Here is a 17864-nt window from a genome sequence, read left to right as displayed (position 1 = left end):
CAACGGTCACACAAGTCAAGTGCAAAATTAAACAACTGGCCCCTGGTGTTCCGTGACCAGTTGATGGCAGCAAAGCTCTATCTTGGACTGGGTCCATTGTGTGCCTTTTGTCAGCCACCTGTGTTGCCATGTCCGTTAATTATGTTTTTTTCCCCAAGTGTTTGGATTGTTTGAATTGTTATCTTTACAGGCAGTTTCCTTGGGCATGTTTAGCAAATTTTAGTGTAAAAACAATGTCCACTTCACTGTCTACTACTTTCCTACTGCATAAAGCACATCAATTTGTCCACTCTATTAGTTACAAATGAAGGTGTTATTATGGAAATAGCCTAATTGTCAACCTACGTACAAAAATAGGCCTACATGTGAAGTCCATCTTCATCAGCTTTATTTTCAACCAGTATTATTCCAAAAATAGAAGATGGGGTATGAATCTGGCTAATACAAATTGTCTAAGGAATCGTCTGAGATTGCTTTTTTCTCTCGCGATATGTGGCCACGCAGTGAGCAGCCCGTCTTCTGTCACCCCAGCCCGGGAGGAGGATCCAGGGAACACTCAGACAGACTGGTGGTCTTCTGTCATCAGCGGAAATGTTCAAAACAGAGAAACTAAAAGCTTTGGTCAATGAGCGACTGAAAGCCGCCGCTGAGGACATATTCATCATCTTTGAAACAACTATTAAAGACTATGAGGAGATAGTTTTTCGTTCAAAACAGGAGGTCGACCACCAACAACAAAGAAGGCTGGCCGGGTGGAAAGGTAAGTTACGTTGACGGCAGGTTAACTTTAGCCTCTGAGCAGCGCTGACATTGGGAGGTCTTTACTCCTGTTAAATCCTGTTTGTTAAGATGTACTGGAATCAGCTGGGCCACTCCCTAAATACTTGTTAGGAGACAGCAAGTAGCGCCATGTTGCATCCCTAAAGGGAGGAGGGGGATGCAAAATGGCTGTCACTGGCAAAATGGGCCACACAATGGGTTTTGTTGGTACCTTGGTAGGGACTATAGGCAACAGGACAGGGATCCCAGAGCCTTTTCAGCTCTTACCGTCCTCTCATACCTCACTTCCACCTCTCTCTTGTCAAACAGTTTGAAGAAGAAAGAGGGATGGATGGATTTGAAAAGGCAAACAAAAGTGTATTTGCTATCTATTTTCAAAAAGAGATTTGTTTATTATTAATGTAGGATTACAGTCCCATCCTATGTCCTTACCTATGATTACATGAGATTCTTTCCTAAATCCATATTATGCTTCATAATACGTGCCTAAATGAGGTTAGTACACAATATTTTGCCTGTGATGCTGTCTTGTTTATTTATAGTTAATGGCGTCTAAATGGTATGTCACATTTATAGTCATTTCAGATTGTGTTAATAATATTATGGTCTAGGCCACAGTGGTTAAATTAAACCCCCACCATGTAAAAGAAGAAGTGAGTGATCACTTGATTAAAGATGGAACTATAATCTTTTTAATTGCATATGTGTGTAATGCCCTGTGAGCCTGAAAAGGAGACACATTGACATGAAACTTAAATAGGCCTACTAGCCACAATGAAACACAGAAGCACTTTTATCACTTTTATCTATCATCCCCCCCCCCCCCCACAGCATTAACAACATGATATTAAACTTGTTATTAAATTGTGCCTATTGTAATACAAACTCTTGTAACCAAATGAGTTCTGTAATGAAGCTGACTTATTTGATACGCGTTGCAATTGTAAGGCAATCTACATTGTTTATTTTTATAAACTTTTGTGATGATTTGTGAAATCACAGCATACCCTTTCATTTCACAAACAGGAAGCCATTCAAAGATAAGCACCATTCCATGTGTTGTCTTGTGGAAAGAAAGACTGTTGTTGTACTGGCGCTGTTGCCATCCTTTCATGAGCAGACTACCCATCATAACATAACCATGCAAAATTCTGAAATTTGTATATGACGGGACACATTTTCATTTTCTGCCTGCCATGTCTCGCTCTCTGCTAAATATTTGCAAATCAAAATATTTGATGAAACTAAGGCTCACATTTCTTTTCTCACGTGTGATACTGTGCAGCCCCCCTGCAGCTCTTTGTCCAGGAAGAGGACGCTCCCTCGGAGCAGTATCACTGTGATGACCAGGAGCCCCCGCAGATTAAAGAAGAGCAGGTTGAGGAACTGTGGACCACTCAGGCAGGGGAAAAGCAGCAAGAAGCGGTTGATACAAAAGATGCTATGTTCAATATAATTTATGTGCAAAGGAATGATGGCGATGGAAAACAGTTTCCACATCGAAACCAAGAAGTTGAAAATAAAGACGACAATTTGCCCAGCAGCTCATGTGAACAGTTGAAAGCCGAACCTGATGAAGAAGGCTGTGGTGCATCAGCGCCAACCAGTGACTGTCAGATGAGTGAAGTTAGTGACTATGAATGGAGAGACAGTGGAGGATTTCACTCAGCTGTAAACAGGAAGAAACCACAGCAAGCTGATGAGACAGCAGACAGGCCGTACACCTGCAGCATGTGCAACAAGAATTTTAGAATTAAATCCATTCTGACTCGCCACATGAAAACACACACAGGAGAGAAACCTTACAGTTGCGGTGTTTGCGGTAAAAGCTTCATCCAGCGCTCATATCTGCAGACTCACATGAACTCTCACTCCGGACAGAAACCGCACACGTGTAGTTTCTGTGGCAGAGGGTTCACACAAGTTGGAAACATGAACGCCCACATTCGAATCCACACGGGAGAAAAGCCTCACATCTGTACTGACTGTGGAAAAAGTTTTAGAGAGAAAGCGGATCTCATTAAGCACACAATAATTCACACTGGTGAGAAACCCTACATTTGTATTGTATGTAATATGAAATTCAGTGCTCAGTCTAATTTAACACGCCACAAGAAGACTCATTCAGGGGATAGGCCATATAGTTGCACTGCTTGTGGGAAAAAATTCATTCGGCGCTCCCATTTAATTATTCATATGAAGACTCACGCAGAGAATCTCTAGACTGGATAAATTATTATATTCGCTCTGTTATTTATTTGATAAATTCCTAGGTAGAATGGACTAAGACAATGTATAAACACTTTTTGTAAAACCCATTTTTTCTATGAGTTGTTACTATATAGTTTAGCTGTAACATACTCAGCAAGTTGTAATAGTGTATGTTTCAACAGGTGACATTAAATAAAGCAAGGGGGCGTTAGAATGTCCTCAAAAATAATCATTCTACTTGTATTGTTTCTCCAGTGATGCCCTTTCTAGTATTCACGAATGAAAGATTTTTGTTATTGTCAACAAATCCTATAAAATGAGTAACACAAAACTGTTTTTGTTTCTCAATACTTGCACTTTGAACCTAAGCATGACAATCGAAACTTACCCTTTGTGCCAATAAATACATATTTAATGGGAGCATTTGCAAACTATTTCTCAGCCTGATAAGAGTTCTTCTGTTGTGCACATAGTTTTATCACATGGGTGTGGGTGCTTTTGTAACTTTTCCAGGAAAAGGCCAACCTACCCACATCATACAATTTTTCTTTTCTTTTCTAACATAAAACAACGACCCCAGACGTGGTCACGTAAACGGCAACCTGCCTGACAAAATAGGGTAAGTAAACACTGCATTATAGTTCTTAACAGCACAACACATACTGTTATGAAGAAGCAATAACTACCTATTGCTTATCATGCTGTAGTAGCATTAGGCCTACTCCTCTGCTACAATACTAGTGTTAATTTCTCTGTGTGTGGCTGTTTAAGTACTGTATGTTTGGTTTATTCTCTTTTGGATATATTAACTGATGTGATAGTAAATACTTGCCATTTAGTAAAACCTAAAGGCAAAAAAACAACTTGGTGAGTCTCACTTTAGGTTTTATATACTGTGTAATCAGTGGCCAAACTGATTGTGCAATATTTTACAGGCTGTAAATGAAAGTATGCACTTGAAAAAGGGCAAGTGAGCTCTTAGTTAAAGGAAGACTGTATAAACTAGGTCGAGTGTCAGAAATTAAAAAAACTAGGTAGAATTGGTTGCAAATTATTTTTGATATCATGCCTCAAAGATGCAATGTTGACATGATGACTGTAGGAGAGAGCTGATCGGTGTGGGAAATTTGAGGTCAGAAGCTCTATTATGGTGCAGAATCATAGACCGTTAATATCAATAATATACAGTCTATGTGCAGAATGCATTTACTGACATAGTTAAGGGCCACAGGACCCTTGGGAGTTCAGCTGTGTTGCTAATAAACACAAAGCCGCCGTAGTGGTGGCTCAGCCCTCCAGGATGATACCGCCTGTTTTTGGTTTTGGGTGGTACCTGAGACGGTTTTATCAGTATCAAAACAATAGCTCTTTAAATATGTAGTATATTATCATCATCATCATCATCATAATCATCAGATGAAGCATCTAATTTTAGATATAGAGGCCACATCAAGGTGCACTGATAATTCGGCATTGAAAACCAGAAAAACGCAGACAATCGTGAAGGTATCAAAGGCATAACACTGCATCATTATATTTTTCTGTCTAATACAAAACATGTTTAGTGGCTTTTGTAGAGTAATATTTTATGACTGATTTTCCCAATTGACAAATAGCTTCTAAAGTTATTCTAAAACTATCCCTAAAAAAACATTATTTCTTGTAAAACAGTCTTTCTCAAACAAGAGGTAGAGAGGAATTATTTTTTAAAAGTTGTTCTTATCAATTTACCGGTGGGTTACTTGTTTTTTCTGTAGCTATTAGCAACCCCTCCTGCCATCACATCTTCATCGGCATGCTCAATATCACTGATACAACTTTTTTTGTCCAAAAAAATATATATATTGTTCCACATAGAATATAGAAACTATAAGTGCCACGGCTAACTGTACAACTTTTATTTCACTTAACGTTATAGTTTATTCCTGGTGAGTTTTTTAATTTTATTTTGTTGCTGTTGGGGAGAGAAAAAAAGTCTTAGCGGAAGTGCACTGATGTCACGTCCGTTGCGCGAAGCTGAAACTTTGGCGCCCCAGACTTTTAAACATCTTGAAAGACATCGGGAACACCACCAAGAAGACGAACATTGAGCCAGTCCGGTAGTTACCACGGCAAAGTAACGTTAGTTGTAACCTGGTTGAGAAGATAAAAAGTCGTTCAAAGCAGAATAATTGCTCTCCGGATGGCTGATGTCGGTGAGGTGAGCCTTCTGTTGACAGAGCCGCTGGTCTGTTAGCGAAAAAGATACCTACCTCGTTTACCTCTGCTAGACGAGCTGGCTTTCGGGAAGAAACGCACATTAATACGTACACCTGCCTGTGGTCTAATCCGCCATGATCCGCAGCAAACTGAAGAAAACCAAGGTAAGTTCAGAAGGTTTAGCTGGCGTTTTTTCTACGACTAGAACATAAGGAGGATTAGTACCGAAACCAGCCTCTAGTACGACGGTTATATGTGTAACCTGGCTTCGTTTTTTATGTTTGCTGTCTCTTACTAGCTCAGCTGTGTCGCTGTCTGGTTTGATTGATTTCTGTTGATCCCTCTAGTGCAGCCATCTTTTTCTGGTTAAAAATGTAGGTTATCTGAAACAAAAACATCTCATTCATATACAAACAACTTGAAGTTTTACGTTTTACACATCTGACTTTTTAAATGGAATATCAGATACTTATGTAGCTAACTTTCTTAGGCCTGTCTTGCCAATCTTTAATGTCTAAATTAACATTGAGTTATTGCTGTTACCAGGAGTTCATCACTTGGTTGTTGATGACTTGATGTGAAGTGCTTGTGGGCGATAATACTTTCTACAGTATGAAAGGTTTAAACGTGCTTCCATTTGAAAAAAGATGATTGATTTGCTGGACGACAAACAAAACCGTAAAATGCTGGTAAATGTTTGCTTTGTGCTTTTTGTCAGGCACCAGGGGGCCAGAAGAACATCTTATCCTTCTTTTCCTCTCAAAACCACCACAAGGTATATTGTATTTATTTTCGTTTAGTTAGTTGTTTCTCTCTTTGCTGCCTACTCTTTTTGTCTTTTTTTTTTCTTCAAGTTTTGACAGGACTTTCAAAACCTCATCTTGATATTATTACTTAATAAGGTTGTCATGATACCATAATTTTAAACTTTGATACAATACTAGTATAATAACAAGATACTCTGCTCAAAGGGGAAAAAAGTCTGAGGCACACGAAAGGATAATTCTTTTATTAACGACCTGCACACATTGCTGGTACAGAAAGTTTGGGTAACAATTAGTTGATTTTCTTCCCTGTTTCATCTGTGGAGCCTTGGATTAAAATCACATTTTTGATGTTTGTATAGTTTCTGTGCTGGAAATCACTATAATACAGCCTTGAAGAGCAGGAAAAGACTACATATATAACCACATTCGATTTAAGAAATTGCATCTACTACATCTGTTTTTCCAGCACATTCTTCATTCCTCTTGAACTCATTGCACGCCTCTTGAAGTTGCTTTTTCCAAGGATGTTACTTTCTTGCTAATTTTATCTTTATTTAACACATTAATTTGCATAAATGTATTTCATCTTATGTATACTGTTTTCTATTATTTTCCTGCTCGTCTCTCTTTTGAAATTTGTTAGTTTTTAATTTAGCTTCTTTTTCTAATTTCTTATAACACACTAATGCATTTCTCACTGACTTTCTTAAGAAATGAACCACTGATAATTTTAAAGTCATATGAAACTGCTCATGTGACTGTGTTGCTTTTAGGACTTGTCATCTTCCACCAAATTGCCTGTCATTGGCACTGCACTAGCCAGGACTGAACCTCCAATCATAGATGGCGAAACCTTGACATTCGGACCCTATTCCCCCTTAAAGAGGAGTATTCTTGGGGACCTTGAAAACTTCCTGCCCTCCTCACCAGATCTTTTATTGTCTGTGCCTGAGACTCCAAACAGTCAGATCAGGCCTGCTTCATCTTCTTCCTCCAGAAATCCAGATCGACGAAGCCCCCAGCCCAGCAGAGAGGTGGTGAGCCTGGAGAAGCTTGGCCAGTTGTCTCCCATCTGTCGGAGTCCCCGCTCCAAAAGGCAGAGTGTACGGAGGCTTATGACTGAGGAGGGAAAGAAATCCAAGAGGGAAGAAGGATGTCCTGGCTCTGTAAAAAGATTAATCAGCCCTCCTCAAGAGTCTCTCAAGGCCAAGAGACCAAGAAATGCCAAGCCACCAGCACAAAGAACTGCGCTCAGCCCTACAGGTAGCAACCTGAAAGTAACAAGGCTTTTGATTGGCCCTTTAAAGACGCCTTGTTTCTCCAGTGACCAGTCTGAGGGGTCAGAGGGTCACACCAGAGATACTGAAGTGGTCTTTAATGAAATCAAAAACTCTTTTGGGGAACAGAGAGGACATAAGAACGGGAGCGATGAACAGGAGGAAGATTCTGGTTTTACTGCGATAACAGAGCAGAAAGCAACATGGGCCCAAGCCAATGGAAACCCACACACTTGTCTGGATAAGGATACCCACACTCTTACTGCTCACATGCACAAACCAAGTGTTCAAGCTATCACACCTACAACACAGAGAAGTGCAAATAAGGGAGACAGTGACCTTACCAAATTAGGAGCTACAAGAACAGCAAGGACATCATCAAATGGAGATGGAGACGTTGTGACATCATCGGACCAGGGGCAAGCTGAAGGTACACAGATAGAGTTGGTATTTTGATTGCCACCTACATGTTTTGTATATAAAACTGTGTGTTGTTGATCAAATGGTACACTATTTTTGTCCACAAAGAAAAAAATGACATGTTGCAGAAGTCTTTGAACCCTGCTTAAATGCATCTTCAAGTGTTTTTCTTTATCTGTGTGATGAGATTTGGTTAAAAACATGGAATGCAGCATTCAAGACTATGAAAAGATAAATTTTTAGCTATTTCACAATAATAAAAAATCCAGATGACTGTATATTATAAAATATATACAGTATGTAATATAATATCCATAATATATTATACAGTATATATGCAGCTGTAAGTCACAACCATTTCTTTTGAATGTAGTTTTTTTTTTTTTTTTTCCCTTCTAACTTGTTTACTTATTGTGTTACTTTTTCACACAAAATAAAATACAGGAAGTTCATCAGTGGATGAGAGGTTGGACGAGAGCTGGTTTGCTGAGGAGATGGGTCATAATGAGGGTCTTGTCATAGAGAACAAATCCCCAAAAAACCGGTAAGAATCAGATAAACACGCTAGCTTGGATAATGTTGCTGTGGTTAGGTGAAGATAAATTTGCTCATGGCAATAATAAATGTAGAAGTAAGAGCACGTGACACATGGGGAGTATACAGTATGTGGCTTCAAGCACTTGACTTGATGACCAATAAGATGCTGAAAAGGGTTTCATCTGACTGTCAGTTCATCCCTTTGTGGGTGATAGAAGCCTCATGTTGAAGTAAGTTTGTGACTGGAAAGTTTCCAACGACATAAAGATATATATGATTATTCTTCCAGGTGTTTAAATTCATTAAGATGTTTAGAAATGATGCATGGCGGAAAGGCAGATGATTGAAGGAAAAAAAAAAAACACAAGTATACATAATATATGTACTCTCTGTTTGTATAGTAAGGTGCCAGACCATGTGATCCTTTCTGGAGGCCTAAACAACCGCTACTGGGTTTTAGATGTGGAGGAGAGGCCTGGCCACAAAAAACTCACCATCTCGTGCTCCAGATCTCTACATCCAACTGAGATGTGTCTGCTGAAAGATGGATGGTAACTCCTTGTGTTTAGGTCTTCTGTAATTCACTTCCTTATTTTCATCATAATGCTCAGCGACTTTTTCCCCACAGTGCTTAGATCCAGCTCGGAGTAGCACTGACTTTTCATCCTCAATATGTACAGTCTTCATTATGTGTGTTTCTGAGTTTTTATGTGTATAAAATGATCATTCCTTGGGTATTTCCAGGGAGATGACGCCTGTTTGTCATGGTGATGTGGTACATCTAGAGGGCCACTCTGATGCTGGATCCTGGGTAGTGGACAGGGAGCAGGGCTTTCTGGTTTTACTACCTGATAGCCTTATCTCAGGTACCAGCATCTCTAACTCCATTCGCTGCATGAGGCGTGCAGTACTCGGAGACATGTTCAAGGTAAAAGGCTTTACTAATATAATTCATTCTTCAGTTTTGAATGTTGTTTGATTATTGTGTATGTTTCCTAAATTTCTTATTGTACCTGGAAGTGGACAGTACACTTACATACACAATAACACAATACTGTACTCTTCACACTTTCCTGTTTTTCTGTGTGCCATGATGCAGAGTTTTGACGGTGGCTCCAAGCAAATGCTAAACGGCACCATGGTCCATGAAGTCTTCCAGAGAGCAGCTAAAGTCAAAGATTTTTCTCTGGAAACACTGTCTAAGCTGGCTAACCAAGCCCTGTGCAGTCCTCAGTACCTGGGAGACATGTAAGTGGTTAGATTATACCCAACGGGGTGCTGCAGGCATTATCATGTTTGTAATGATACTATTCGCAGTTGTTAACAGAGCACTTGAATCATGAAACAAATGGCAGAGATGCACCGAAGATTTATCTGTGAATGTTTCCTGTACATTTAATTTTATGTTTTGCTTGTGATGATGTTTTTGCGGCCAGGTTGAATCAGTGGTAGAGCAGGAGCACATGTGCTAAGAGTCAAGGTGTATGCCTCAATGCAGAGGTTCAGGGTTGGAATCTGACCTGTGACGATTTCTGCTTGTCTTCCCCCTCACTCACACACTCACTCACTCACCACACACACACACACACACACACACACACACACACACACACAACACACACACACACACACACACACACACACACACACACACACACAACACCTACCTAACTGTCCTGTCAAAAACAGCCCCCCAAAATATAGTGATGACGTCTTTCACACCTGAATTCTTCAGTTATGTTTGTGTTTTTGCCAATTTGACTCTAGGTACAGTTTGGGTGTAAGCCAGGAAGAGATGAAGCAGGAACTGCATGACTATTTGCCCTCACTGGAACATTGGGCAAAGGAATACCTCAGCTCCCCAACACCAAAAGCCATCAGCCTTAAAATGTATGTACACACAAAGCAACAGATGTGCTAACAGAACTTGGTTAGCTCTGCCAGAGTCAACTTGTTTTGTGTCCATGTCTTGCATAAATCAGTGTATCAAAAATGTATTTAACCAAAACCATTGGGAATAAGGTTTTGACACTTTAAAGAGCTGTTTATATGTTTGTCTCTGTCTCGATGACCTTACCCCCAGCAACAGCACAGCTTCGAGCAGGTGTCAGGACTCGGCAACTGTTGTCACGGTAGCAGAGCTGGCAGATATAGAAGAGAATGTGTGGTCGCCGAGATTTGGTCTGAAGGGGAAAATCGATGTGACGGCGCGGGTTCGAATCCAAAGACCGCGAAGCGTTAGTCACAATACCCCGGAAGAGAGGACTGTCCCCCTGGAGCTGAAGACTGGGAAGGAGTCAAACTCCATAGAGCATCGCAGTCAGGTTGGTGGGCAGACAGACACTCGTAGACTGGTGTGGTTAGGTTGAAAGGCAGGTTTACACGGATATTCACACATTTAATCAGGTGATTAACTCACTTGACTGACTCACCCATCTGTGGTTGCAAGATGTCCATATACCATTTGTTTTTCTGTGTGTAGGTGATTCTTTACACTCTGATGAGCTTGGAGAGATACAATTCTGAAGCTGGCTTCCTGCTTTACCTCAAGACTGGCAACCTGCACCCGGTAGTGGCCAGCCACATGGACCGCAGAGGTACAGTATACCCACCTGGGCTTAACCAACATGCTCAACACCAGTTGTGAACAATTGTATCAAAATATTTTTATAGATAGATGGACTTTATTAATCCCAAACTGGGAAATTAATTAAATAATCTTATTCATTTTTTTTTACACACACACACACACACACACACACACACACACACACACACAACACACACCACACACACACACACACACACACCAAACCAGAGTCCCCTTTTTACCTAAATTGTGTGCGCTTGAACCACAACACCATGGTACAATAAAACCAAAAAAGAAGAGCCTTGTCTTCTTACACTCTTTTACAGCAGCATGTCCTAAATAACTAAACTCTTTATCTCAGAGCTGCTGAAGCTGAGGAACACCTTGGTTCATCACATTCACAACTGTGTGGAGAAAGAGGCGAAGCGGAGCCATTTGTCTAGACTTCCTGAAATTGTGACAGACAGACAAACCTGCCAGTATTGTCCTCAGAAGAGAAACTGTGCTTTATATGAAAGGTACATTTTATAAACTCACTTTGCAGCCATGGAAATGTCAAGCATTATCATTTTTATTAGACTTGTCTTAAAGTCAACCTATGCCAGTTTTTACAAACAACTATTATTGTAGAGTATTGAGATGGTGAGGTTAATTGGTAGTTAAATGGTCTCGTTAAGCTCACTGTGGGATTCTTTTCACCACTTCCTCTCTTCATCCCCCCTCTCTTTCTCTTTCTCAACACCCTCACCCTTCCTTCAGGGTGGTCAATGATAGCTCTGCAGACGTCTGCGAGGATGTTGTACGTGACTTCCTAGAGCAGGAGACAGGTCACCTGATCCCACCACATCTAAGCTATTTTTCCCATTGGCTGCTGCTCTGCTGCCTAGAGGCTGCCAGCATGGAGGCCAAGAATGGCCGAAAGCGTGTGTGGCTTCAGACAGCTGAGGAGAGGTACAAAGCTGGTCTCTCAAATCTACACTCCCAGCAAAGTGAAATCCAATATTGAATACAAAAAATTGTCTATAAAACTGTTTAAACTTTACAAAATACTTAATGCACAGTATTTGTTTACCCTGAACTGTGATTCTAGTGAGAAGAATGGGAGCTGTGTGGGGAATGCGCAGCTCAGTGGCCCAGTGACTGTGCAGTCTGAAGGGGTTTTTCTTCATCGTTTCCAGCGAAGAAGTGTGGTGACACAGAAGGGTTTGGCCAGCGGGGATCGCATTGTTGTCAGTGACCAGGAAGGTCGCTTGGTTGGTTTGGCAACAGGATACCTGTGTAAGGTCAGCAGGACATCAATCAGCTGCACTCTGGACAGGTGAGAAGGAACACACATACCTGCCGGCTAAAGTAAGGACGACTACAGGACTAAATTGTTTGGACTTCTCTTTCACTAGCTGCTCAGTTGAAGTCACTAACAAGATTTACACCTGTTTTGTCGTTTTAATGTGTTTTATAGAGACCTGTCTAAGTTCAGTGGTGTGTTGTTTCGATTGGACGGTGATGAAGGTGTGGTGGGTCTCAGCACTCACCTCACCAATCTCTCCAGACTGATGGAAAACTGTCAGGACAGGTTGGTACAGTAAAATGAAATGCTATAATGCAAAGTCATGACGGCAATGTATGTATGTGTGTAATGGCAAAACCAACATATCCCTAAGAATTAACCAGGTTACATTTAAAACAAAAGTCCCACAGCTTGTATTTTTTCTGCAGTGATCGTCTGAGGGAGCTGGTTGTTGACCTTCGTCCTCCAGAGTTTATTTCCAACTTGAGTTCTGTTCTGCCAAGAGAGGCTAAGGACACTGTGGCCAACATCCTCAAAGGTGACAAAGTTACTCTGCTCTGTTCTTCTACTCTGCCTGTCTCATTTACTTTCTTTTGTCCATTTAATTGTGTGGCAACAATGCTATAGATAAGCAACTTAAAATTGGAAGACATGATATGCACTTCCCCAGAAATGTTGCTCAGTTGCCAGAGTTAAAGTTTTATTTCATTTGTGTGTATGTATGTATGTATGTATGCATGTATGCATGTAGGTCTCAACAAACCACAGAAGCAGGCCATGAAGAAGGTGTTGTTATCCAAAGACTACACACTGATTGTTGGGATGCCAGGCACAGGCAAAACCACAACCATCTGCACCCTGGTAAACTCCTAACCGTAATATATCAACTTCACCTTGCCTGAATCAGAAAACCCCCTCTATTTCATCTTTATTACCCCCCCCCACCCAACCTTACTTCTCTCGTGTGGCACTCTCCACCGTTCTTTTTCCTTCTGGCTCTTGGTCTTATCCTCATTTTTTCTTTCAGGTTCGCATCCTTCATGCATGTGGGTTCAGTGTGTTGCTCACCAGCTACACCCACTCTGCTGTTGACAACATCCTGCTGAAGCTAAAGCGCTTCAGGGTTGGGTTTTTGCGTCTTGGGCAAGGGCAGAAGGTGCGCTATATTTTGACTTCTGTTATTCAGTGTGAACTACAGTACAGAAAATAAGTCTACACTTCCCACATTTGTTTTATAACAGTTAATCTACGAAATGTTTATTTTAACTGTAATGTGGTAATTTGCATTAAATCACAAATCATCTTAAAATATAATTAAAGTTGCACAGTAATATAAAAATAGTAGTGTATATATATATATAAAAAAAAATTTTAAATCAGCCATTCAACCAAAAAATTTACATTTTTTAAAACTCAAGTCTTGTGTCTTCTCTGGCTTGCTTTGATTTATTTTTATTTTTTTTATTGTTTTCTGCCTCCCACTTCAGGTTCATCCAGACATCCTGCCTTACACAGAGGAAAGTGCGAGGAAGAAGGGAGTTCATAGTCTGTCAGAGTTGGAGCAGCTTTATAACAAGGAGGTGAAGAGTCACGTAATTGTCACGTGTTGATGTTTCGTGTTGATTTTGTACCTTTCAAAGTTTAAATAAAATGAGTAAATATGTTACCATTCAGTACCAATCCTCTCTCTCCATCTAGCTGGTAGTGGCAACCACCTGTATGGGCATCAAGCATCCCATTTTCACACGTCGCCGATTTGATTTCTGCATCATAGATGAAGCTTCACAGATCAGCCAGCCTATCTGTCTTGGACCCCTTTTATATGCCAAGAGGTTTGTCCTGGTTGGAGATCACCAACAGCTGCACCAATAGTACAAAATTGGGAGGCAAGGTAAAGTGTGTGTGTGTGTGTGTGTGTGTGTGTGTGTGTGTGTGGTGTGTGTGTGTGTGTGTGTGTGTGGTGTGTGTGTGTGTGTGTGTGTGTGTGTGTGGTGTGTGGTGTGTGTGGTGTGTGTGTGTGTGTGTGTGTGTGTGTGTTGTGTGTGTGTGTGTGTGTGTGTGTGTGTGTGTGTGTGTGTGTGTGTGGTGTGTGTGTGTGTGTGTGTGTGTGTGTGTGTGTGTGTGTGTGTGTGTGTGTGTGTGGTGTGTGTGTGTGTGTGTGTGTTGTGTGTGTGTGGGCGCGCGCGCGCGCCCCTCTGGTACATTTATTGTAGTTATTTGTCTTCATGAGGGTGAAACAGGACTGTTTTCACATTAAGTAATGGTGAAGGTCAAGTTTCAGTATGTAGGGAATGTGACAGGGTTAGTTTGGTAATCAATGCAAAGTAAAGATAATGTCAACAGAAATATCCGTTACCAGTTTCTTTCTTTTTTCAGGTCCCTTGGGATGGACGAGAGTCTATTTAAGCGACTAGAGCTCCATAGTGAAGCAGTGGTTCAACTCAATGTACAGTACCGGATGAATAGGTACACATACATACAGACAACAATGTATGCTTCAGTAATTTTGTCTTGTTTTTATTACGAGCTCAAATGACTTTTTCACTCTTAACTGCTAACAATATGATGGCACAAGCTTGTGCACAAACATTATCTGTAATGATTAAAATCTAAATTAACTTCGATCTTAAAGAGAAACTGTTATTTCTGCACTGTCTTGCTTTAACTTTGCAGAGAAAACTTATTCTATTCACATGGCAACTACAAGGACAAACAAAAGATTCCCACTCTATAATAAACAGTGTGTGCTCTGTTTTTAGGCAGATCATGTCTCTCAGTAACTCCCTGATGTATGAGGGCCGGCTGGAGTGTGGATCAGAGAGGATAGCCACAGCCCTGCTCACCCTGCCCTTTCTGCTCTCTGTCCAGTCAGAGCTTAGTTCCTACTCTAAGACTCATCCACAGCACGACCTGGCTTGGATACAGCCCACATTGTTGCCCAGCAACCCTGTTTGCTTCCTAGATTGTTCCATGGTTGGTAAAATATACAATGCAAGTCAAGCAGTAGTTTTGGATGTGCTGTGTTGAGGTAGAACTGAGTCAAGAGAGAAGATGTTGATATTGGACTGGAAAATGTATATTCTCAACAAAGGTGCTGGTAAACTTCAGTTTAGTTCTATTACATTATTCTAACATTCTCGTAGTCAGTTTTGAGTTATTGTTTGGATGTCTTTTTTTTTTTTAAATGTTTTACTAGCCACATTTTTAGTGTTTATGATTGATACAGGCTTTGTTAGGTCTGCTTTCTGGTAAAAGGTTAAGGAATTAAGTCAGCTGCTTCCACTGTTGAAGAAAGTGATGTTGTGAGTGGGTAAGACTATGGAAATGTGCTGGTCAACATCTTGTTTCTCTCCACTGCTTCCTTTAGGTGCCAGCACTCGAGTCTGTGGAGCAGGGGGGCGTAAGCAATCACACAGAGGCTGCTCTCATACACAGGATCCTTTCACTGTTGATAAAGGTACATCAGTTGCCCAATTGATCCTCAAGTAAATATGGCAAAATGCAGTTGTTCTTTTTTTTTGTTTTTTTAAGTCCTGGCTTAATTCTAAGTTAATGATGAGTGATTGTTTTTTACAGTGAATGAAAGTGTGGGGGGGGGGAAGCATAGATAGTTGTGTTGTGTTAACCCCAGCTTAATTTATTTTCTTCAGGCAGGGTGTAAGCCCAGTGATATAGGTGTTATCGCCCCCTACAGACAGCAGTTAAAGAGTATCTCTGCTCTGCTGCAGTCCTCTGCTTTCACCGGTGTGGAGGTGAATACAGTGGACAGATACCAAGGACGGGACAAAAGTCTGATCATTTTTTCTTTTGTGAGGAGCACTACAGACGAAGGAAACGTAGGTGTTTCTCTATTACAATCTCCCTTTCATTTTCTCTACTCTGTGCCTCAATCTTTGCATTGGTGAACATGCAAATCAGGTGAATGGGAACCTGACCTGATTCTCTGCTGTTTCTCTTTTCGTAGTTGGGAGAGCTGTTGAAGGACTGGCGTCGCCTGAACGTAGCCATTACCAGGGCTAAACACAAGCTGCTGATGGTGGGCTCTACCACAACGCTACGACGCTTCGCTCCTGTGGAGAAACTACTCAACCATCTCCAGCAAGAGAACATGATATCCTTTAATTACATAATACATTACACTTTAAAGGGAGTACCGTTAGCATTAATCCTAGTCATTTGTTGCAAAATCTGGTGTTGGTAAACATTTCTGTACACCAGAGTTGAGCTTTACATGTTATGGAAATTTAAAGTGTTTTGAACAGCAAGTTGTTGAGGCTACAAGACAGTTTTTGTTGTTTTTATATATGTAATGTCTTTCCATGAGTTTCTAAAAAAAAAAGCTTTCTTTTCCTGAGCCCTTACTTCACATTTTCCAGCTCCCGCCAGCTGCTCACGAGGCCTTACCAAGCATGTCCCTTTGACAGAAGTCTTTGAAGCCATGGTGGTGTTTTCAGTCTCAGAGTGGAGCAGCCAGTGGCTGTGGATCACCTCAATAGGGCAAAGATTGAATGCCAATCTGCAAACACACTGAATGATCTGGAGGCTGTGATCAGTTGACAACAATTTTAAAACCTAGCCATTGCTGTCCTGTCCATCTTTGGAAAAGAAAATCAACTAAAAGTATCAAAGAGACTTGGAACAGCGTTCCCGTGAACTAATTTAATTGGCAGTTTCATTAAAAAATAGTATATAATAAAAAATAAAATAAAAATAACTGCAGATATCCATTTCAGCGTTTCACCTATTAATTCTCTGAAGCGTGCCGCAGTGTGCCAATGCTTGTCTCACGTTACAGCCCTACTTTAGGAGAGAGTGTAACTGGAAATACAGATTACACAAATCAACACACTGGGAATGACACCCAAGGAACCTGTAGCATTTTGAGGAGACACAACAAGCTTAGCTGCTGGATTATGGCACTGCGTATCAAACCTCAACTGCGACTCTATTGATACACTGACAATATTTTAGACTCGGCTGTTGGTACTTTCTCTAAACATTTACACACACACACAAAGTCATTCCTATGTGAATATGGAGACCATACCGAGTTATTTAAAATTCATGTCACTAAGCTGCAACAGTCAGATAAGCTCAGAAATGTCTACCAGTCAACTGAACTGCAATGAAAAATCTTGGACTAAAAATGGAAAAGGGATTCTACAACACAATATTAAAATAACCAGAATTAGTTGTTGTCCTAAATTACTAAATCAGTATTTTTCCAGCTCAAACCTCAAGTACATATTGTATAAAGGATGAGGTGACGGCTGTATTATGTACTGTAATCTCTTATTTTGTGGATCAACTATACATCACTGAACTTCATACATACTTGATGAGTAATATGGCATTGGCAGTACTTTGTTTTAATCTGTGAATGGACTGCACTGGCCTACAACAGTAAAGAAATGGAAACAACATACTGGTATACAAATAGTTATGACGTCGGTAACACAAAAAGCTCAACCAAGAATAACACCAAGTATTTGAGTCAATTCCTTTGCATACAACAGAATATGAACAAAACTAAAGCTTTACGGAGACAACATGCTTACAAAGGAAATTACTTGGTATCATGAGAAATAGTTAAAACTCTAGGAATTTGTTAGAATCCGCAATTGTTGAACTGTGATAATTTAACTGATTTTAGTTTTTCATTACTGTGATTAGAGCAGGTTATATAACCTCACCAAGCTAACGGTGATTCCACCTTTGATCTGTTTGACCTCCAACACAAACCGTAATTATTCAGGTCTTCTCTCTGTATTTAGTTTTTAATTTTTTGTGATTTT

The 17864-nt window shown here is 40.5% G+C and overlaps 2 protein-coding genes across 3 annotated transcripts; both read left to right on the top strand.

Moving 5' to 3' along the window:
- The first annotated feature begins 459 nt into the window (after positions 1-459).
- Positions 460-3223, top strand: LOC116691368 (zinc finger protein 182-like). Of its 2 annotated transcripts, XM_032518953.1 has the most exons (3): positions 460-760; positions 2066-2260; positions 2312-3223. In XM_032518953.1, exons 1-3 carry the CDS (start codon positions 592-594, stop codon positions 3001-3003), a joined length of 1056 nt encoding a protein of 351 aa, XP_032374844.1. In that variant the 5' UTR covers positions 460-591; the 3' UTR covers positions 3004-3223. The 2 variants fall into 2 exon arrangements, with proteins under 2 accessions (XP_032374844.1, XP_032374837.1); XM_032518946.1 differs by having other exon boundaries at positions 2066-3223.
- A 1740-nt stretch (positions 3224-4963) lies between these two features.
- On the top strand, positions 4964-17863 carry dna2 (DNA replication helicase/nuclease 2). Its single transcript, XM_032518880.1, is given in 26 exon segments — positions 4964-5354; positions 5909-5965; positions 6731-7664; positions 8099-8198; positions 8593-8742; positions 8936-9119; positions 9291-9439; positions 9959-10081; positions 10275-10515; positions 10674-10788; positions 11143-11299; positions 11541-11732; positions 11872-12099; positions 12241-12354; positions 12498-12607; positions 12821-12930; positions 13097-13225; positions 13557-13649; positions 13768-13930; positions 13933-13960; positions 14446-14535; positions 14829-15042; positions 15437-15526; positions 15720-15905; positions 16034-16180; positions 16437-17863. Coding segments are annotated over 26 exon segments (4188 nt in total). The 5' UTR covers positions 4964-5324; the 3' UTR covers positions 16491-17863.
- Position 17864: the final 1 nt, after the last annotated feature.

Source organism: Etheostoma spectabile, chromosome 1 (assembly GCF_008692095.1).
Source record: "Etheostoma spectabile isolate EspeVRDwgs_2016 chromosome 1, UIUC_Espe_1.0, whole genome shotgun sequence".
NCBI classification, from domain to species: Eukaryota; Metazoa; Chordata; class Actinopteri; order Perciformes; family Percidae; genus Etheostoma; species Etheostoma spectabile.
This window is presented reverse-complemented; position numbering and strand designations above follow the sequence as displayed.